The sequence below is a fragment of the Staurois parvus genome, unplaced genomic scaffold (genome assembly GCF_062004578.1).
Source record: "Staurois parvus isolate SC_StPar_1 unplaced genomic scaffold, SC_StPar_1.0 ptg000020l, whole genome shotgun sequence".
NCBI lineage: Eukaryota > Metazoa > Chordata > Amphibia > Anura > Ranidae > Staurois > Staurois parvus.
Window position 1 is genome coordinate 7884818 of NW_028317816.1, and position 23157 is coordinate 7907974.

A 23157-nucleotide genomic window follows, 5' to 3' on the forward strand; every position below is an offset into this window, starting at 1 on the left:
TAAGGTTGACTCGTATTTGATGATAGGCATCAGCTTATTTTTAAGCACATTTTGAAGTCCAATTCTAAGGGCGGGGTCAGAGCTTCCTTATGCAACTCCTGTCACAGAAGCAGTCTGCACCTTACCTGTAGGCTTCTCTTAGCAGTTCCGCAGTAGAACAGAAAATATAATTTTTACCTCACTGGAAAAGCCCTTTGCTTGGAGTACATTAACCACTTCAAGTACAGACACTTTCACCCCCTTCCTGTCCAGGCCAATTTTCAGCTTTCAGGGCTATCACATTTTGAATGACAATTGCGCGGTCATGCAACACTGTACCCATTTTAGCATTTTTTTGAGACAGGTAAAACTTTATTTTGGTAGTATTTATTCACCACTGGGATTTTTATTGTTTTGCTATATAAATGAAAAAGTGTTTTTGTTAAATTTTTGCAAATAAATAATCTTTCTTCATAAATCTTGGCCAAAATGTATTCAGCTATCTTTTTAGCAAAAAAAATAATAACCTAAATTAGTTTATAACCAAAAATTATAATTTTTCAAACATTATTTTTACATTTGTATTTTATTTTTCTATATTGTTGTTTTTTGTTTTTTTTACATACTGTCACCCTAGCAGTACAGTGTCACCTTAGTGATGAAGATTTTTTTTTTTTTTACACTGATTGCTTTTACACCCATAAAGGCTGTAAAAGCAATCATTTCTCCTTCTCTCTGGCTGCATTCTTGAAGCCATTGAGAAATACTGTGAAAGCTGTGATTGGTCACAGGTTGTCACATGGTACAAGGCTGTTGTGAATAGCCTTGTACCATGTGACCTCTGTGATCATTCACAGATTTCACAAGTAGTAAGCAATGATGTCAGGAAGTGACATCTTGTTTACTACTGCTCATGTGATCACTGATTGGCCAATCAGTGATCACATGATCGGGACCTCACACAGAGGTCCCGTACAGCGATCCGGACACAGCGGAGCGCGCACAGGCAGGGAAGCGGGAGGACATTTATAAACAACCACCCGCTCCTGCACTGCTCCCGTCCGGACATTTATGTGCATGGGCCGGACAAGAAGTGGTTAAACGTTACAGGATCCTAAGCCAACCATACATGGATCAAAATTTGTCTGATTCACCAGGAAACAGCCAAATTTTGATCCATGTATGGACAGGCTGGTTGTACAAAAGATGATCTACTGATCGACTTTTGTACAACCAGCCTGTCGGATTTTCCCCCCTCAATCAGCACCACAGGCTATAGCTGGCAGTGCTGATCTGTGTATTCTGATGACAGGGAAATCTCCTGCTGTCAGAATACAAAGACACAGCAGGGAGTATTCCCCTATCTGCATCAAGTGTGTAGATGGGGAATCAATTAATTTTTTTTTTTTTTCATTTTAACCAGCTAGGTTTAATAAAAATAAAAAGACTAACCTATGGGCTGCTTTGATGTTAGACCATGAGTTATGCAGCTACCGTCAGGTGACTGGACACTAGCAGACAAAGCTGTAAGGATAGCCCTAGCAAACCCCTCTACTCCCATGAAGAAAGAAGATACTGCTCAGGCGGAACAATCAATGAAAGCTTCGTGCAGGCGCAGACCCTGGCTCGCCACTATATTCATATGGAAAAAGGAAAATTGGTCGCGCACACGCAGAGGTTTGCTGAAAAACATGAAAAGTGTTTTTTGGTCCATAAAACAAGGACATACAGCACTAGGACTATGCTGAACAGCCAGCATAGTCCGTGTGCTGTATGTCCTTGTTTTATGGACCAATAAACATTTGTCATGTTTTACATCAAGCCTCTAGTATGCGACCAATTTTCCTTTTTCCCTCTACTCCCAGCAAGACTCAGTTAAGTAGCAAGTAATAAAGAGTTAATCATAAGGAAAAGAGGGGAGGGACTTGTGACCTGTAATGTATTCTAAAAAATTATTTGTCGGCAAGTCAAAAATCCTGCTTTCTTAATCATACATTACAGAACACTGGATTTTACTATTATACCATTACACCAAAAGCAGTGCAACAGAAGGGAGGGCAATACAGCAAACCATCGCCAATATGCCCATATAGCAAATGATCAAAAAGAGGGCTCAAGAACACAAGAGAGCAGCCCAAAACACCATGTGCCTGAAAATGGCATTGGAAAACACCTGAACACCCAACTTTTCATTGCTACGGCAGGGTTTGCCTGTAGTAGCTCTGGCCTTCTTTTTCTGAGTACTCTCTCCTGCCATGAGTTCCTTGATGTAAGTGTCCGAGCAGTTATCAAATAGGCATTGCTCTTCAAAAGGCATGCACACAAGGTGCTTCTTGCAGGGAAGCTCCGCTGACCAAATAATTCTTTATTGCAAAAAGAGGTCCATCCTGAATATTTGGCGGAGGTCTAACAGACATACATATTTGCAAAGGAAGGATACATAGCAAGACCATCCAGAGGAAATATTGACTTGAAGACTATGAAGGCTTCTAAACCCTTATTTAAAGGGTCCTTGAAAATCCTACACCCCTAGCCCAGATGACTGGAAATGCTGATAACCAGTATCTGACACTTATGTCTCTGATTACCTAGTGATGGAGGTTGAAAGGTAACTCGGTAACTCCAGTGCTTCCTGTAGCAATCATGCACACAGAGATGGATGGGAATCTCCATTCTGGCAAAGGACCGTCCATCTTGTATAATTATCTCTCTCCCTCTTTCCTCATCCCCCTCCCTCTCTGTTGAGTGACATGTGGTCGGGGTGTGTTTGCAGAGATCACAGGCAACAAGCTCAGTGGGAGGGCGTACTGGCTATAAAACCTCACTAGCTAGGTGCCCCTCTGTCTAAGAAACTCTTGTTTGGAAAGGGATCATAAAAGCATAAACTGAGTCCTTCTCTGAGTTCAAAGACATTCCAGAGGAGTCATAAACTAGACACCACATTCAACATCCATTTTCCCCTATGATTTCATATCTTGGAATATGGGAGGCTTACATAAAAACCAGGCATATATTCAGATTGGTCACTTTGATACAAGTTTCCTGATATATTACATCCCCTAGCTGAGGTCAACAGGAGAGCAGAAAATAATATCTCCTTAACCATCCCAGCAGGTATGTCATATTTCATATGTAGACATTCAGCAGACGATTCTGCGTATTAATCTACCCGTGGGTGGAATGTTACATGTACCGAGGAAAGGTTATAGGCCATAATATAAGCTAGAATATAATTCTCTGCTGTAAGAAGACACCCTGCTGAGATCCTAGAAAAAGGCTGTTATGCTTGGAGTTGAGCTGTGTGTGAGAGTTGAAGAGTCTCCCTTTAACAAAACTAACAGTGGGAGATCAAAGCATCCTTTTGGCTCTGAAACTTGGAAGCTGCTTAATCCAGGACATGTGGCAAGTACTTTAACCCTCTAACTTCTCTCTGTTATCTCTTTGCTGTGCTATTGTTGCCTGTATTTATATATATATATTGGCTACATATTTTTCTGTAAATATTTTTATTGCACCCTGTTGACCTTTTAGTAATAAATCTTACTTTCTGAAAGTGTTGAACTGTTTCTAACGCCTTTAATGCAAACTACGAATTCCTGCCTCTAAGGAGCGCTACGGTGTGTGTTTAACCCTCTGTATAACCTGCCTGCGGTGACAGTGGTATACAGACGATTATTCAAATATCATAGTGTATTGCTAATATTGCCGAGTTACCTCTTTCTCTGTACAAAAAGGAGGTGGTGGCAGTGTGAAGGGTTAATTGCGTAATTAACCTGACCCAGTAACAATCGCTTCCAAGCTGCCGGTACACAGACTGTGGTCCATTAGCTGGAAAAACTGTGTGCAGGGTGCAGTTGGGCGTGGCATTGTTACGCACGTGACAGTGCGGTTTTAGATTAGCTAGTCCTTCGGTCACGAGTTTGGTGAGAAGGGCTGGGGTCTGACGCCGCAATCGTCACACCCCCCCCCCCCCCTTTTTTCCTATTTCTTTCACTCTCTCTTCTTTTCTCTTCCACTTTTTATTTGACTCTGTAGGGAATTTTTCTTTTTTAACCCATTAACACTTTTCTGTAACCCCCATTATTTGGGAAAAATATTTGGATGTTGTGCTGTCTTTATAGGATTCCATCTGATACTCAGAATCCTCTAATACTGATTTGGGGCATAGTAATATCATTGGTCTTGCCATACAGGCTGTGCTTTTTTTGGGAAAAGTTGGTCACTAAAATGATTCTAAGATGGTGTTCTCGTAATGTCTGTATATTTGTACCCTATCGGTCTGTCAACTCTGTTTCATATAAGCTTTCTAGTCTGTAATAATTGTACATTTGTTTGATTTTATATTGGCAACTGTAATGCAGGATTACACTGTAACTGCACAACGTCTAAAATAAAGAATTTAACGGGTTCTTGAAAACATTCTCAGCAGAGGCTGGTAAGGTTTTCTTAAGGCAGGAAATAATGGAATCCATGACAGAAACAGTTTTTTTTATTTAGGAACCAAACCTCAATAGGGTATTGCTGAGTACGGTAATTGAAAGAGATGAAGATTTTTTCAGGATGTGGCCAGTAACCATATAAAAAGGCTCCAGGAGCAAGTGTACAGGCAACATTCAGCCAGCAAAGATACACTAATAGAACCCAGGTTGGGGACCTGTGGTTGGGTCAATAATCTCTAAAGGAGAGACCACTTGTGTCCTCTGCAATCTAAGACTTTTAACAGGGCAGGCAGACATAGTGGCTGAGAATTCCTCTCTTAAAATATAGGAGTAGGATGACGCACAAAAATGGACCAAGAAAACTTCAGATAATAATATCAGGAGTGTTAGGGAAAATTCTGCAGACCCTCTCAAGCCCTTAACAGAGAGAGAGCTGACCCATTCCCCTTGGGATAACCCAATAGGACTCATGGAGTAGCATAAGGTTATAGGAGAGGCATCCAAGGGGCATGTCCTCAAAGCTTTGCAGTGTCCAATCACCTGAAGGTATGATCCTATAACCCAGGGTCTATGAATACACAAACTGTACTGGACATAAGCTAACTTGAAAAATCTCCTTTCATGTTGTTAGCAGTCTGTCTGCTGTCCACCTCTTTCCACAACTTCTTGGACTCCCTGTAAAGCCTATCTTGCTGCCTGCAAGTTGTGATGCTTTTACTGACTGTGCCTTCTGTAACTACTTTTCTCAGCATCTCTGTAGTCCAGAAGACAGGCTCTGTGAATTCTGTGATACATCGGTGCCTACTCACAGGGCATGGTAAATATATGTCACAGAATTCAAGAAAGGAAATGTGTGGGAGTCTTCTTAAAGTACATTTGCAAACTACAAGATCAATTAGTTTAATTGGAGTAGGTTAGAAAAAAATTTAAATACAAAGGCAAATGAATATATGATATTACATTTTGTCCACAGATGTGATTTCAGGCCCACCTGCCCTGTTTCCGCAAATATGCATTACAATAGTCGGCAAGGGTTTAAAGCAGGTGTCCATTCCACGGCCCAAGAGAGTTAAGCATTGGGCCAGACACATTTAGAGGAATGCCATGCACGGCATAACAGCCGTAGCAATGGCTGACACAGACAAGCCATGCCTAGGCACATCTGGAGGGATGCCGTATTTGGCACAGCACCGGCGGCAACGAACGCAAGGACTCCCCAGGCCAGTAAGTGCCGTATGGCCGGATCTAGGAGGGTGATGGGGTGGGCTATGCCCTCCCAGATTTCAGCTGCACCCTCTCAAATCCCCCTGCCCACAACCCACTTCTACTTCCCCATATAGCACATACAGTCATACAGAGCTGAAATCAGAATCCAATCCAATATGTGTGACTGTGCTACAATATGAACATTTTCAAATAAATACAGTCAGGTCCATAAATATTGGGACATCAACACAATTCTAACATTTTTGGCTCTATACACCACAATGGATTTGAAATGAAACAAACAAGATGTGCTTTAACTGCAGACTGTCAGCTTTAATTTGAGGGTATTTACATCCAAATCAGGTGAACGGTGTAGGAATTACAACAGTTTGCATATGTGCCTCCCACTTGTTAAGGGACCAAAAGTAATGGGACAATTGGCTTCTCACTGTTCCATGGCCAGGTGTGTGTTATTCCCTCATTATCCTAATTACAATGAGCAGATAAAAGGTCCAGAGTTCATTTCAAGTGTGCTATTTGCATTTGTTGCTGTCAACTCTCAAGATGAGATCCAAAGAGCTGTCACTATCAGTAAAGCCATCATTAGGCTGAAAAAACAAAACAAACCCATCAGAGAGATAGCAAAAACATTAGGCGTGGCCAAAACAACTGTTTGGAACATTCTTAAAAAGAAGGAACGCACCGGTGAGCTCAGCAACACCAAAAGACCCGGAAGACCACGGAAAACAACTGTGGTAGATGACTGAAGAATTCTTTCCCTGGTGAAGAAAACACACAACAGTTGGCCAGATCAAGAACACTCTCCAGGAGGTAGGTGTATGTGTGTCAAAGTCACCAATCAAGAGAAGACTTCACCAGAGTGAATACAGAGGGTTCACCACAAGATGGAAACCATTGGTGAGCCTCAGAAACAGGAAGGCCAGATTAGAGTTTGCCAAACGACATGTAAAAAAGCCTTCACAGTTCTGGAACAACATCCTATGGACAGATGAGACCAACATCAACTTGTACCAGAGTGATGGGAAGAGAAGAGTAGGGAGAAGGAAAGGAACTGCTCATGATCCTAAGCATACCACCTCATCAGTGAAGCATGGTGGTGGTAGTGTCATGGCGTGGGCATGTATGGCTGCCAATGGAACTGCTTCTCTTGTATTTATTGATGATGTGACTGCTGACAAAAGCAGCCGGATGAATTCTGAAGTGTTTTGGGAATATTATCTGCTCATATTCAGCCAAATGCTTCACAACTCAATGGACGCCCTTCACAGTGCAGATGGACAATGACCCAAAGCAGACTGCAAAAGCAACCAAAGAGTTTTTTAAGGGAAAGAAGTGGAATGTTATGCAATGGCCAAGTCAATCACCTGACCTGAATCCGATTGAGCATTTCACTTGCTGAAGACAAAACTGAAGGGAAAATGCCCCAAGAACAAGCAGGAACTGAAGACAGTTGCAGTAGAGGCCTGGCAGAGCATCACCAGGGATGAAACCCAGCGTCTGGTGATGTCTATGCGTTCCACACTTCAGGCTGTAAGTGACTGCAAAGGATTTGCAACCAAGTATTAAAAAGTGAAAGTTTGATTTATGATTATTATTCTGTCCCATTACTTTTGGTCCCTTAACAAGTGGGAGGCACATATGTAAACAGTTGCAATTCCTACACCGTTCACCTGATTTGGATGTAAATACCCTCAAATAAAACTGACAGTCTGCAGTTAAAGCACATCTTGTTCATTTCATTTCAAATCCATTGTGGTGGTGTATAGAGACAACAACGTTAGAATTGTGTCAATGTCCCAATATTTATGGACCTGACTGTAACTGAAATTACTCAAAATAGAAAAGGAATTAAAAAAATAATATATATATATATATATATATATATATACACTGTGTCTACAACTGTGTAATATAAATATTTGCACTTTTGTGTGTTTTACATTGTAAAACACACAAAAAGTGCAAAAATATATATATATTTATATATACACATACATACATACTACACAATGGAAGATGCTGCATATATTTTGTCTTTTTTTTTCTTTCATTTAATTTTCTCTTTTAAGTAATTTCAGTTGTTCATATATTTATTTAAATATTTTCATATTGCAGCTCAGTCACACATATTGTATTGGGTTTGAATACACTTTTGTATTTTAGCGACCGCAACCGCGGATTGTGAATAGTGGTGGATTAATAATTATTTGTTGTTTTATTACTCAGATAGGTACATTATCTATATCAGTGATCTGACCGACTTTTTATGCTCATCAGCTATGCTTAATGTTAGTGTATTTGATGTGTGGTAACACAATTCCTCTTCTTCCAATATGGCCCAGGAAGGTCAAAAGGTAGGACACCCCTGGGTTAAACTATATGTCAAGTAGAAAAAAGCACATAGAATATGCAGTACATTTCTGCAACACATGCACATTTTTCCATGTTTTATCCTTTGCAAGTACAGAAAAATGTCTGTTGACCTGCCAGAAATTCACTCATTGCCTAACTCTTGTTGGGGGCTGACAAAACATAGCATTTTTGTGGACTGAGTAGTGTCAGATCTGCCCAATGTCTTCTGCCAAACTACTCAACCACTCCAACATGCTCATCAGGTTTTGTTTCCATTCATCAAACACATAAAACAAAACACTGCCAATGTTTTGTCAAACAGACCAAAAGGGAGCAAATAAGAAAAGTTCATTGTTAGGGTTTACATACACTTTAAAGCAGGTCTTCACCCTCTACATGTTCCCTCCACTCCTGCTTCAGTCCTCTGCAGGAGTAGGGCCCCCCACCCTTTTTTTATTTTACTAAATTGTCCAGCGCTGTCCCCTCTTGGGGCATGCACGCCACATATCCCAGGAGGCAAAGCCCTTCAATCAGTAAAGGAAGAGGGGTGAACATAGCGGCACATCATCAGAAGGCTTGTGGCTGAACCCGGAACAGCCGGCAGCCTCTTCATGACGTCACACCAAAATATGGTGGCGCAGGACCTTGCAATGCCAGAAGAGAAGAGAATCTTAGCTGGACAACACTGAGTGCGCTGGGTGAGTGAGAATCTGAAATGTGCAGAACTCATTACAAGGTAAGTACATGTTTAAAAAAAAAATGAGGGGGAGGGGGGTTGAAAATTTACTTTAGGACAAAACTACAGCCATTGCGCATAGCAACTAGACTTCATATTTAAAAGGGAGCAAATAAATGGATTGCTTTTTACTGATAGCTGTTTTTGTACACCTAACTGTATTATACCAGGGCTCTATTTTCCAAACATATTACCGAGAACTCAAGAAGTAAGAAATTAAATGGCTTATGTGACTCACAAATAATTATCTTTAAACAGTTTTACAAATTGTAAGACTGAGGTGATTTCCAAAAAAAAACCATAACCATTTTACTGTTATGAACGAATAATTTCTTACCTGCAGCCTCTTCCCAGAACCTATTTTTTGCTGCTCTGTCTCCTTTTTCGAATCAGCATCTGTTGCAACAGCAAGAACCTGGTATCTGTTAGAAGATACATCATATCACGGTTACACTATTTTTCTTAACGGTTTTTGAATTTAATAAAAAATCAACCAGGGATGATAAATTAGACAAACGTTATGGCATTTTAAGTACACACAGACATAAAAACACTGAATTGATAAAATACATCATCATATTTAGCTAATCATTTTTTTTACAAATGTTGTTTATTTACACTCACTGGCCACTTTATTGGGTACACCTGTTCAATTGCTTGGTAACACAAATTGCTAATCAGCCAATCACGTGGCAGCAACTCAATGCATTAGGCATGTAGAATCAGAATGGGGAAGAAAAGGGATTTAAGTAGCTTTAAACATGGCATGGTTGTTGTTGCCAGACAGTCTGGTCTGAGTATTTAAAAAACTGCAGATCTACTGGGATTTTTGCGCACAACCATCTCTAGGGTTTACAGAGAATGGTTTGAAAAAAAGAAAATATCCAATGAGCGGCAGCTGTGTGGACGAAAATGCCCTGTTGATGTCAGAGGTCAGAGGAGAATGGGAAGACTGGTTGCTGCAACATTCAGATGGTAGGATCAGAATTTGGCGTAAACATTATGAAATCATGGATCCATCCAGCCTTGTATCAATGGTTCAGGCTGGTGGTGGTGGTGTAATGGTGTGGGGGATATTTTCTCTGGACTAGCAAGGTGTACCTAATAAAGTGGCCAGTGAGTGTTGGTATTGCAGAACAAAAATAATGGAACTGTATTTTTTTGCTAAAGCAAAGATAATATATTGTACAAAAGAGCTTATGATAACTGAAAATAAAACATGCCTTAACAAAATGTACTGTATGCTTTGCTTATCTGAATCTCTTGATGATAATCTATGTCCTTCCATGAAGTGAGAACCTTATATTATATGGAGCACACCCAGAATTGGCAAAAACAAAATCCCTACTTCACCGTTATTTGCTGAAAGGCAAAACTTGTGTACATGAGAACAGTAAATGAACAGTCTCCACAGTCCTGGAACCAGGTAGAGAGGCATCATGTTTAAATACACTGGGCCCTTACATAAATCAGTTTTTATCATTATTATAATTCTCACCATCATAAGAAAAAAGAATAGTATTCCATAAAACATGTTTCAGAATGTCATATGGTTATAATTAGAGATGAGCGAATCGAACTTGGCAAAGTGGAATTCGTTTAGAATATTAGGAAAAATTTGATTCGCACCGAATCCGAAAATTAGCAAACTTCGGATGCACGAATCGAATTTTTCCCGATCGGCCGATTTTCATCCCTTCTACAGCCGCCAAAAAGTGTCCCTGCAGAGAGCTCCGCTATTTCTGACAGTTCCTTCACATTTACAGCGGTTGAAACATTGTATCTATTTGTTTCCATTTAGGATACAGATGTTTTTATTCGGAAACAAATAGATACAATGTTTCAACCGCTGTAAATGTGAAGGAACTGTCAGAGAACTGTCAGGAATAGCGGAGCTCTCTGCAGATACACTTTTTGCTGTACTGGAATTCTTCTTATTTTCATCCTACTTCTTCTTCTTCTTCTTCTTCTTCTTCTTCATCCTCATCTTCTTCTTCTTCTTATCCTTCTTCTTATCCTTCTTCTTATTATTATTATTATTATCCTTCTTCTTTTTCTTCTTATCCTTCTTCTTCTTCTTCTTCTTCTTATCCTTCTTCTTCTTCTTCATCCTCATCCTCATCTTCTTCTTCATCCTCATCTTCTTCTTCTTCTTATCCTTCTTCTTCTTATTCTTCTTCTTATCCTTCTTCTTCTTCTTCTTCTTCTTATCCTTCTTCTTCTTCTTCCTCATCCTCATCTTCTTCCTCATCCTCATCTTCTTCTTCTTCTTCATCCTCATCTTCTTCTTCTTCTTCATCCTCATCTTCTTCTTCTTCTTCATCCTCATCTTCTTCTTCTTCTTATCCTTCTTCTTCTTCTTCTTCTTATCCTTCTTCTTCTTCTTCTTCTTCATCCTCATCCTCATCTTCTTCTTCTACTTCTTCATCCTCATCCTCATCTTCTTCTTCTTCTTCATCTTCTTCATCTTCTTCTTCTTCTTATCCTTCTTCTTCATCTTCTTCTTCTTCTTCTTCATCTTCTTCTTCATCTTCTTCTTCTTCATCATCTTCTTCTTCATCTTCTTCTTCATCATCTTCTTCTTCATCATCATCTTCTTCTTCATCATCATCTTCTTCATCATCATCTTCTTCATCATCTTCATCTTCTTCTTCTTCATCTTCTTCTTCTTCTTCTTCTTCATCTTCTTCTTCTTCATCATCTTCTTCTTCTTCTTCATCTTCTTCTTCATCTTCATCTTCTTCTTCATCTTCTTCGTCGTGGCCCGTGACTGCCCAAATGAGTGAAGTGTGCGGTGATTCTAAGATCGACGGCACTCATCTGCATGTCATACTGACTGACAGTATTATTTCTCTTCCCCAGCAGACTCCAAGGGCATTTAAATTAAAGGTACAGTGTTCTGCACTAATATAAAGGCTCTCTGAAGCCTAGAAACTCTTTTAATAAGTTAAATTCGCAGCGAATAAATTCGCATCGAATCGAATTTATTCCACAAATTCGGCGAATCAGCCGAATCGAATTTTTGAATAATTCGCTCATCTCTAGTTATAATAATTAGCTAAAGTCTATCTGCTGGTCAGTCTCAATTGTGGCACAGAAGAGTAGTTAGGAAATAAGCATTATTTTATCTGTTCATTGGGTCTTTGAAGTGAGAAATAAAGCACATGGCATCTTACTATGTAAGGATACCTTGAAGCAATCCTGCATACCAACTAAAATTCATAGTTTGTTATTTTCATTAAAAAACATTTCTACTACACTTGTCTTGCATGTGGTCTATAAATAATGGTTCTTGGTCAATTCTATTTTACTTGTATAAAACTTTAAACTATTGCGATATTATATATATATATATATAGATATATATATATATACATATGTATATATACATATGTATATATATATATATATATTACACACTATATTGCCAAAAGTATTGGGATGCCTGCCTTTACACAAACATGAACTTTAATGACATCCCTGTCCTAGTAATGGCATCCCAGTCCATAGGGTTCAATATTGAGTTGGCCCACCCTTTGCAGCTATAACAGTTTTAACTCTTCTGGGAAGGCTGTCCACAAGGTTTAGGGGTGTGTCTATGGGAATGTTTGACTATTCTTCCAGAAGCGAATTTGTGATGTCAGGCACGGATGTCGAACGAGAAGGCCTGGTTTGCAGTGTCCGCTCTTATTTATCCCAAAGGTGTTCTATCGGGTTGAGGTCAGGACTCTGTTAAGGCCAGTCATGTTCCTCCACCCAAAACGCACTCATAGATGTCTTTATGGACCTTGCTTTGTGCACTGGTGTGCAGTCATGTTGGAAGAGGGAGAGGCCATCCCCAAACTGTTCCCACAAAGTTGGGAGCATGAAATTGTACAAAATGTCAAGGTTTGTTGACGCCTTAAGGGTTCCCTTCACAGGAACTAAGGGGCCAAGCCCAAGCCCGTTCACATGGGCGGCCAGGGGTAGGTAAAAGCAGGTGGTTGAGCTGCGATTTGATTACTCACCAGTCAGTGTCCCTGATCACTGCCAAACCAGTTATATGATGATGCTGTACTGCACTGTCCGTGCCTCCGGTCATATTTTCCTCTTGGCCTCATCCTCCTGGAAGCTTTCTACATTCCAGTCAGCCAAGGTGGGAAAGCGGCTGAAAAAACACCTGGGCAGTCTACAGAAGTGGAACTCATCCTGACATCTCCTCCGCAAAGTTTGGTATCCAAACACAGGAACTAAGGGGCCAAGCCCAACCCCTAAAAAATAACCCCACACCACAATCCCCCCTCCAACAAACTTTACACTTGGCACAATGCAGTCAGGCAAGTACTGTTCTCCTGGCAACCACCAAACCCAGACACATCCATTGGATTGTCAGACAGAGAAGCATGATTCATCACATCAGAGAACATGTCTCCACTGTTCTAGAGTCCAGGGGCAGCCTGTTTTACACCACTGCATCCGACACTCTGCATTGCACTTGGTGATGTAAGGCTTGGATGCAGCTTTTCAGCCATGGAAACCCATTCCATGAAGCTATACACTGTTTTTATGCTACTCTGAAGGAGACACGAAGTTTGAAGGTCTTTAGCTATTGACTCTGCAGACAGTTGGCGACTTCTGTGCACTGTGCTCTTCAGCATGCGCTTTCCCTGCTCTGTCATTTTACTTGGCCTACTACTTGGTGGCTGAGTTGCTGTTGTTCCCAGTTGCTTCCACTTTGTTATAATACCACTAACAGTTGACCATGAAATATTTAATAGCAAGGAAATTGCATGGATGCACAGGTGACAACCTATCACGGTACCACACTTGAATTCAGTGAGCTCCTGAGAGCGACCCATTCTTTCACAAATGTTTGTAGTCTGCATGCCTAGGTGCTTGATTTTATACACCTGTGGCCATGGAGGTGATTGGAACACTTGAATCCAATGATTTGGAGGGTGTCCCAATACTGTTGGTAATATAGCGTATATATATATATTTCTCTTCTTTTTTTTTTTAGAACAGGCTATAAACATATACAGTATAAATACACATATAAACAATACTAATGCTCTACCTGATGGCTCAGAAGAGTGCAAAATTAAAGGCAATTAAAAAAAAATAATAATATATTGTACCTGCTCTTTTGCACAAAGCAGCCCCAATCCTCCTCTTCTCAGGTCCCCCTCCGGCGCTCCTGGCTCTTCCCTCCTACCGACAGTCCCCAGAGCAAGCAGCTTGCTATGGGGGCACCCAACCCAAGCAGGCTCGCATCCGAGCTGCTGTTCTGCATTACCATTCAAACACAGAGCCCCCTCTCCCTTCTCATTGGCTCACTGGCTGTTATTGACAGCAGCGGGAGCCAATGGCTCAGCCAATGAGGAAGGAGAGTCTATGGACAGTCAAAGCTCTTGTGCACATCACTGGATTGCGATGGGGCTCAGGTACGTATTAGGGGGGCTGCTATACTGAAGGTTTTTTACTTGCATGCATAGAATGCATGAAGGTAAAAAAACATTGAGCCTTTACAGCCATTTTAATATGCAATATTTTAATATTTACTGTACCTGATTTAGAAAAAGCTTGTGTGGCTGTGTGTACTATGGCTAGACATGGATACCGAATCAAAATTCACTTCAATATTGCAGAATGGATTCTTAACTAGCCTTTTTCCTTACATTGTTTAACCAAGTACACCTATGTGTGTGTATTTATTCCTTAATGCACAGTGTTAACTGTATAGAACTAAAGTAATACTTACTTATAACATTCAACCTGTCGACAAGAAGAGACCGTAATAAAAGAGTCTGTTCTAGGACTGTATCTCAGAGGACCAGGTAAAAGAAACCCTGGTAAGTATCGTCCAAACGCATAGCTTTCCTGTTCAAAGAACATCAGCATTCCATCCATTGACTGAATACAAATCAGATCCCGGCCTGCAGAGAGGAAATAAAATATTTACAAAAGGCTAAGCAACCTGCCCTGGCTTTGTTTTCAGATTCTACTTTTGTCTCTGAAATATTTGTAGAAAGTTTAAATATATACTCAGAGCCTAATTTATACTTCCTAGACCCCTAGGCCATCTGTCTTGTGCAACTCCTATGCCACTCAAGTAGCTGCTTCAGCTCACACTGATGAGATAAAACAACCTAGTCATACAAAGCATGAGAAGGCTGGGAAAGCTGAAAGAAACAGTTTGCCTACTTTGCATCAGTAAACCTGGAAATTAATAGAGGATCTCTTAGAATTATCAGACCTATGTTCAATTGCACATTTCGATATTGACTTTCAAAGCTCTAATTGCTACTGCACCATGAAACTGTCCTGAAACCCTAGGCCACAGGCTATGTAGGCTATGTGAAAATGTGACTACAGTCATGGCAAAATTTGTAATTGCTACATATTGTGGTGAAACCTATTTTTTAATACATTTTTAGATTATTGCCTAAAGCCTACCTGGGGCATTTATGATCCCCTTATGTCTGTTCCATATTCAACAAATCCTAATGGTTGCGCTGACTGTCACTTTAACCGCTTGCTGACCCGCCGCAGTGTTTTTACTGCAGCAGGGCGGCACCTGTGTGCACAGCGCCGTCTTTTAACGTCGCTGTGCAAAACAGGTAGCGGGCGCGCGAGGCGCGTGCCCACCCTATCCGTCCCGCCGATCGTGGCAGCGGGTGTCTGTCACCGGCTCCCGGCGGGTCATTTCCCGCCGGGTGCCGGCGATTACAAGTAATCACTGACAGATAGCACGGCTGCATTGTTTACATTGCAGCCCTGCTATCTGTCAGTTCAGAGCACGCTGAACCTGAGAGAAGACTTTATCTCTCGGGATCAGCGTGTTCCTGTGAAGTACACACCCCCGCCCCCTAGTAAAACACTCCCCTCACACAGTTAACCCTTTCATTACTTAATAAAAGTTAACCCCTTCCTCCCCAGTGCCATTAGTACAGTGTCAGTGTTTTTTTTTTTGCACTGATCACTGTATTGGTGTCATTGGGGATGTCAGTGACCCCAAGTCAGTTTCCCCCCAGTGTCAAAATATCCGCCGCAGTCCTACCATAAGTCGCTGATCACTGTCATAAATCGCTGATCAGCGCCATAAGTCGCTGATTGCCGCCATTATTAGTATAATAAAAAAAAATCCCAGTATCTTTCCAGCCATTTGTAGACGCTATAACTCTCACGTAAACCAATTAATTTACATGTATTGGGATTTTTTTTAAAGCAAAGACATGTCGCAGAATGCATTTTGGCAGAAATTTATGACTAAATTAGATTTTTAAATTTTTTTACTGGACATGTTTTATAGCAAAAAGTCCAAAATATAGTTTTTTTTCTCAAAATTGTCAGCCTTTTTTTTGTAGCGTAAAAAATAAAAAACGCACAGGCGATCAAATACCACCGAAAGAAAGCTCAATTTGTGGGAAAAAAAGGATGTAAATTTCATTTATGTACCGTATTGCATGACCGCGCAATTTTCCGTTATACTAACGCAGCGCTATATAGCAAAAAAATGGCGTAATTGCAGTATCTATACCATAGTTTGTAGACGCTATAACTTTCACACAAAACAATCAATATACACTTATTGGGATTTTTTTTACCAAAAACATGTAGCAGAATACATTTTGGCCTAAATGTATAACTAACTTTGAGTTTACTATAAATTTTTTATAGCTGAAAATAAAAAATATAGTTTTTCTTTAAAATTTTTGGTCTTTTTTTGTTTATAACGTGAAAAATAAAAAGCACACAGATGATCAAATATCACCGAAAGAAAGCCCTATTTGTGTGAAAAAAAGGACGTAAATTTCGATTGGGTGCAGCATTGCATGACCGTGCAATTATCAGTTGAATCAGTGCAGCACCCAGTAGCAAAAAGAGGCCTGGTCAGGAAGGGGTTAAATCCTCAGGAGGGCAAGTGGTTAAACAAGCTGCTAGCAGGCTTTCAATAAACTTTAAGTAATGCTGAAGACTGCTAGCAGCTTCTTTAAAGTGGCAATCAGCACTCCCATTAGGATCTGTGTTCAACATTTACAAACAGGAGCTTAATGGTACTTTAAAAGACTTCAACAAAGCCTGCTGAAAGAGCTGCAAATGCTTTGTCAAAGTTTATTGTTCACACTGCTTTTATACAAGCTGAAGCTGATGTGAAACAGATCCAAATTGGATAGGGAAGATCATATTCTGATAAAGACAATAGACTAAAAAATGGGGTACAACAACCTAAAATGTAATTGTTTAATAAAGACATAAAATGCATTTGCAGAACTGGAAGAAATAAAATGGCTTGTCAAAAGTCAGGAAGACAGAATCAACCAGCTCTCCATGGCCAGTGGTAGAGCAGTATGGCCTGGGAAGTCTGTGTGGGACTCTAATTTGCTGGTAAGATAGCGGTTTGGCTGGAATGCAGAAATATTCTGCAAAGTTCTTGTTGCTCAGATATGTTCAGAGGGACACTGGCATTGCTACGTTACGTGTTTCAGGGGCTCCTCTCGGTTGGTTTGACAAGGGTAAGGAGCCCCCAAAATGTGTAAACTAGCAACACCAGCATCCTTCTGTACACCAGAAGAGTTTGCCTGATCTGAGCCACGAGGACTTTGCAGGACAACACCACATCCCAGAAACTGACTGGCCCTGCCAGCCAGAATCCAAGATAAACATCCCAGTTTATGCAGATCCACCTCTGGCCACAGAAAGCTGCATGATTCTGTTCCCCAGGCTTGTGACAAACTGTTTTACCTTTTCCTGTTCCAGATGCATTTTATGCCTTTATTACCGTACATAAATTTTACTACTGCACTTTGGTCATTGCACCCGGTTTTCTATTATATTGCTATACTTAATTATTACTCATACATCTTGGCCAAAAAGCCAGCCACTACAAGAAACATTTTTAGCTTGACTGAACATAAAAAAATTTGGTTTTGCTTTAGAAAAACACTCTAAAATAATCTTAACCATCAACAACACTACTGTGGTCTTCAGCTTTCTTCTGATGAAAACCATTTCAAGTGGAATTTCTGTGGCAGACCTGGCATTACTGAGTTCCAGGTTCATGGTCCAGAATGGTCACTTGGTAACAGTGACAACATAGAGTGTAAACCACTGAATAACATTTTCCATTAACGTGTCACAAATTAACAACGCTAAATCTTATATTTGTTGAAATAGAACAGCCTCTGAATATACTGTCTTTTGGTGAAATAGGAAACCAAGCAATGGAGTAGTAGACACCTGGAAAACAACCAAAGAGAAGCTTATCGAGAATAGTGGCTCCATGCCAAAAAACGCAGCTTTGTGTAGCAATGGCTTCTTTGCTTTTCGGAAAGCACAATAAGAAGGCATAAAATACAGTTTCCTTGTGGCACCGACCACCTGAGCCTTTGGCAACATGACTAACTGACCATAAAAGCCAGACCATGAGTAATAGATGTAAACTCTATTTAGGTCTGGCACTATGACACTAGTACTCCACCCAAACCACTTCATTAAGCTAAAGAAATATTTAAATATATCGTTCAGACATCAGATAGAATAATCAAGTTAACTAGAACATGTAACTTACTGAAAACCATAAGGCTGGCAGAAAGAATGGCAATGTGCCTAAAAATGGAACTGCAGATTGGTTTGAACCTTTGAGTAAAGACTTTCTATGTGATTTTATTTTTACTGACAGGCAAATATTTTAGCCAGGCTGTATCAATTATGCAAGTACATATATCAAACGAAGGTAGCAATGCAGAACACTGTTCAGGCCTTTGCCACTAGAGGTTTCAAACCTTTCTTATAGGCAAATATATCAACTAAATACAAATCCAGAATGACTATTAATTTAACTGACTCACTAAAAATGTCATTGAGGTCTATATACTATCTCAGTTTATGCAGCCAAATATGTTACAATAACCCAGTGTAACCCGCTATGGAATAACATACAATGCAGAAGAAAAAACATCAGTGGTGATAACATGTATTCTATCAGTCGTAGTTAAGTAAAGAATATATTTGGCGGAAAAATATTGAGGTATTATTGCAATACCTAAAATATTTTTAATATGACTTTCACACTTTTTTTTTTAAACGGTTATCTTTTTTTTACATTGAAACATACATATTCTTTATTGGAGTTATAGTGGATATACAATGAATTAACGGCAATATCATCACTGTTCAGTGGATAAGGGCAAGAAACAAGCCGTCCAACAATAGAACATAATACATACTAGGGCAGCAGGCTAAATGGTTACTTTTTAATATAGTTTTTATATCTAATAGAGATGTTTTTGGATTAACCACTAGGAGAAATTTTTTATTTGATTCATTACCCCTCACGCTGCTCTCTACTGATATATGAGTTGACAATAGAACATGCAGTAGGGGGTCAGGCATCCAACACAGCACGAATTGTGTCACATGCAAAAGTTTCTTCAGCAGCAGTAGCACATCAAGACAGAGGATAGACAAGATCAGTGGTGTGGGTGCCAGGACAGGTAAGTATTAAAAATCTTCTTTAAAGAATAAATTTAGTTAATACAAAAAACATAAGCACAAGGGATGGGACTAATGTTTAATTAGAAGTGTCCCTTGTACTGGTGGCTGCTGTCTTTGTTTATTAAAGTGTTACTAAACCCACAACAGTAAAATCAGTCTGTATATGCAGTAAAGCATGCTTGTTATACTCACTGTGGAACATAAGGGGTTAATCCTCTTCACTGTGTAAAAAGGCAGTTTGATCCTCCTCTTGTTCAAATGGCCAAGTCTTATCTCCTGATAAGACAGACTGAACTGTAGCCATTCTGCACATCCTTAGCTTAGTGTATTGCTAGAGTGTGCATGTGATTAGCACAGAGCCAATCAGCACTGTCCAGACAGAGGTCAGGGGTTTTGCATCCTCCTAGAGCAGAAAGAAAACTGCTCCTACAAGCTTTAACCAGTGCTCTGCTGGACACTGATAGAAGTCACAAGACTGCTATATACTGCTGCTGAGAAAAGGCATTTAGCAGTTTATATTTACTAAAAAAATTGCACTTCCATGTTCTGTGTACTGTGGGAGACCAGATATAGTGAATGCAGGGTCCGGGGTTTAGCAACACTTTAAGCAAGTTGTCAGAGAGGCTGGTTAATAGCAGTTTTGATGTCTGCAGTGATGAAACCTAGATGCAGTCTAGAAGTCTCCATAGCCTGACTTTGACCTGCTGGTTGAGTTTGAAATACTGTGTTTGCTGTGCCTGGAATGCTGAAAGTTATTCATATAAGACTGTGTTGTACTGATGGAAAGATTTACGCTTCTTGCTTGAGCTGAATCTGAAGACAAAGCCTGTCACTTTTCTGTTTGCTGATAAATAAAGCGGATTTTAAGCTAACTGAACTGTCTGTTAAGAGCCTGCTTACCCCTTGGATCCTGACACCCTGCAGAGTTAACCTTCCTGTGCTGCAGAGGTTAAAGGAGAAGTATATCAAAGCAATTTTATCTATACATCTCCTATAGATCACGAGTGCTGTTTGTTCTACACTCCTGTGACCCGTTTTTCAGCCAACAGCAGGCTAAAGCCCACTTTCGGCTGACATAACTCAGCCAGTCCAGCCTCGGGAAAGATCCCAACCTTACAGTTGAGATCAATCCTCATGCCTGGAAAGGCAGCTGGCTCAGGCTGGAGCATTGGAGGGGCAGAGCAGAGTGTTGATGAATCAAAGTCCCTGCTCTCTGCTCAGAGCAGAGGGAGAGAACTGACAATCAGCAGTGTATGATTGCTCAGTTCTCGGGGTAGAGACAGATGGGGACAGTTGCAGCTGGGATCACTGGTGCAGCCATCCAGGTGAGTTTCTTTTTGTGCTATTCCCACACTTCTCTTTTAATACAGCCTTTGGACCTGTTAAGAGTTAAGCCCATCTTCACTGGAATCTCAGTGCTCCTATAGATGTCTCAAAATGGCCAGGAAGATAGAAAAAAAGTCCACCATCACCAAACACTCTTCCTCTTACCAGATTATGTTGACCCCCAGTTATGGATGGGTCAAAAAGTGTTGTATAGATTCCAAAAAGCCGTAGACCTGAACACTCTTTGGTTCCAAACTTTCACATCAGAAGGTGGGCTAGAAGGTGAACCTACAAAATAATTATCCTCATAGAGGACAACCCCATTCAAGTGGCAAAAAGAATCCTCATAGTGTAGTAAGATGATTTAAATGTATTGCCTCAAAGCATAATATACGTACATCAAACAAGAATATAAAACAGCATGTCACCATATAATGAATGGTAAGTTTCTAACCAACAAGATGGCTGCCACGTTTCGGTGCGTGCTGACGTCACATGCTCTGGCTCCTCCCTATGTGTTTCGTCATCAATGACATCGTCATTTTGAGATAGATATATATATACTGTATAAACAAACACACAGTTCAGTTTCCATTCTGGCACATTGTCTGTGTGCTGGGATAACAGCACTCCTGCGCATGCATGGGAGTGATGTTGTCTCACACTGGCCAATCAAACGGTTAAGGACCAGAACGTGGAACAAGCCATGGAGAAGATACCAGCACCAGCTAGGGCATCAGACCACTGGATCAGAGATAAGTATTACTGCCTTTAGTTCTGCTTTAAGTGGATAGGTTCAGGCATTTGACCGTTGAGGGGGCAGCCCAATTTCAACTTGGAGAGAAGTTGAGGCCCTGTGTACAACTTGAATTGTAGGGGCCCTACAGCAACACAAGGTTAGACCTGAAGACTAAGAAGTTCCTGCACTAAAGCAATGTTGTTACCTTAACCACTTTTTAACCTAAGTTGGGTTCACCTTAATATTTAACTGCAGCAAACTCAAGCCAAAGTAGGCTACTCAATGTAAGTAAGTCTAGATACACTGCAAACATGTTTAGCACCCAAATATTGCATTTGAATATGTCACAATTAGTTTGATTCAGCTATTTTTGCACTATATATATTTATATTTAATATTTTAGTTAAAATTGTAGCTATGCTTTTTCACAGCCAGAATGTCCACTTCATAACTGTTCACTGCCGCCAGTTGGCTTTGTCACTGACATATTTATATAGTGAAAATACAACCTGTTTTGATTTTCAGTGGATCAGATGGAATCATTTAGCTCACTCTATAGTTTCAGCAGTTTCAGCCCCAAGAGACCTGCCATTCAACCAGTGTTACCTTCAAGCATCCTGCAAGCTACTGTTGGTCTGTGGCCTTAACTTACTTTTGGAGGATAGCATTTTTTTCAGCGTGATAGGAAAATCAAATTCACAGAGTTTAACTAAACAGATGTTGCTGAGGTATAGCAGTCAGGGATTCAGGAGCTGTGACCACTGTTGGGACTCAGACCCCTTCTCCTTGTGGAATAATGAAGAATTCAGCTTAACTCTCTTTGAAATCGCAATGCTATGCACTGCATTTGATGCAATGAAAAATGCAAACACTGGAAAGCATGGTGGCAAACATCTAATCTACACAAATTGAGTGGCTAAAGGAAAAATATAGAAAATATGTAACAACTACTCCAAGAATGGCAGTCGCTCAGATCAATTTAAAAACCAGCACAAAAGGAATACAATGCTATGCACTGCATTTGATGCAATGAAAAATGCAAACACTGGAAAGCATGGTGGCAAACATCTAATCTACACAAACTGAGTGGCTAAAAGAAAAATATAGAAAATATGTAACAATAACTCCAAGAATGGCAGTCACTCAGATCAATTTAAAAACCAGCACAAAAGGAACAAAGTAAAGTAAAACATGTGGACAGAGCTATATAAAAAACAACACAAAATTCCCCAGCACACTCTCCAGTTATTCAGCACAAAAAAAAACCTAACCAAATTGTTTCAACGTCTAAGGTTAAAAACAGAGTTTTTTTCTTGTAACTTTTTTAAAAACATGTGAAGCTACCACATTGCCCTATGTAGGACATACAGTATATAGCTACAGTGTGCAAAAATTAAGAGCAAGTGTACCTACAAGCAGCCCTCTCCTTCTTAAAGGTGCAGTAAGAACCAAGAGACCCAACAGTGTGTGTTTGAGCAGAAAGGGCTGCCTTCTCTGCGTTTAGGAATAATTGTTTACAAAAGAAGTATAAGATATTTTTGTGTTTAATCCAAGTTTATTGAAGATTTAGGGTCCTTTCACACAGGCGGACCAATCGGGTCTACCTGCCTGTTTTTCAGGCAAACCCAAGCGGACCATCCATTGTTCTCTATGGGGAAGAGGATGTAAATGGACATGTATAAGTTTACATCTGCCTGCATCAGATTTTCTAAAACAGACAGATGGTAATCCATGATCAGATGACCGTCGGATGTAAACAGACAGGCAGTCTGTTTACATCCGACTGCCCCATAGAGAACAGTGGGCTGTGTCTGTTCTGCACAAACGGAGCAGACCCAGACCTGTCATCCACCTGCTCAGCGGGGATCAGCGGACAGAACGGA

General features: G+C 40.3%; 1 protein-coding gene across 3 annotated transcripts in view; it reads right to left on the reverse strand.

Annotated features, from left to right (window-relative positions):
- The window catches only part of BBS9 (Bardet-Biedl syndrome 9), a 488277-nt gene that overhangs the window by 344846 nt on the left and 120274 nt on the right, over positions 1-23157 (reverse strand). For all 3 annotated transcript variants that reach the window (XM_089687164.1, XM_089687172.1, XM_089687155.1), the window contains exons 6-7: positions 14474-14648; positions 9071-9155 (exon numbers count right to left, since the gene is read on the reverse strand). In XM_089687164.1, the coding sequence (XP_089543290.1) occupies positions 9071-9155; positions 14474-14648 (260 nt within the window). The remainder of the gene's footprint in view (positions 1-9070; positions 9156-14473; positions 14649-23157) is intronic.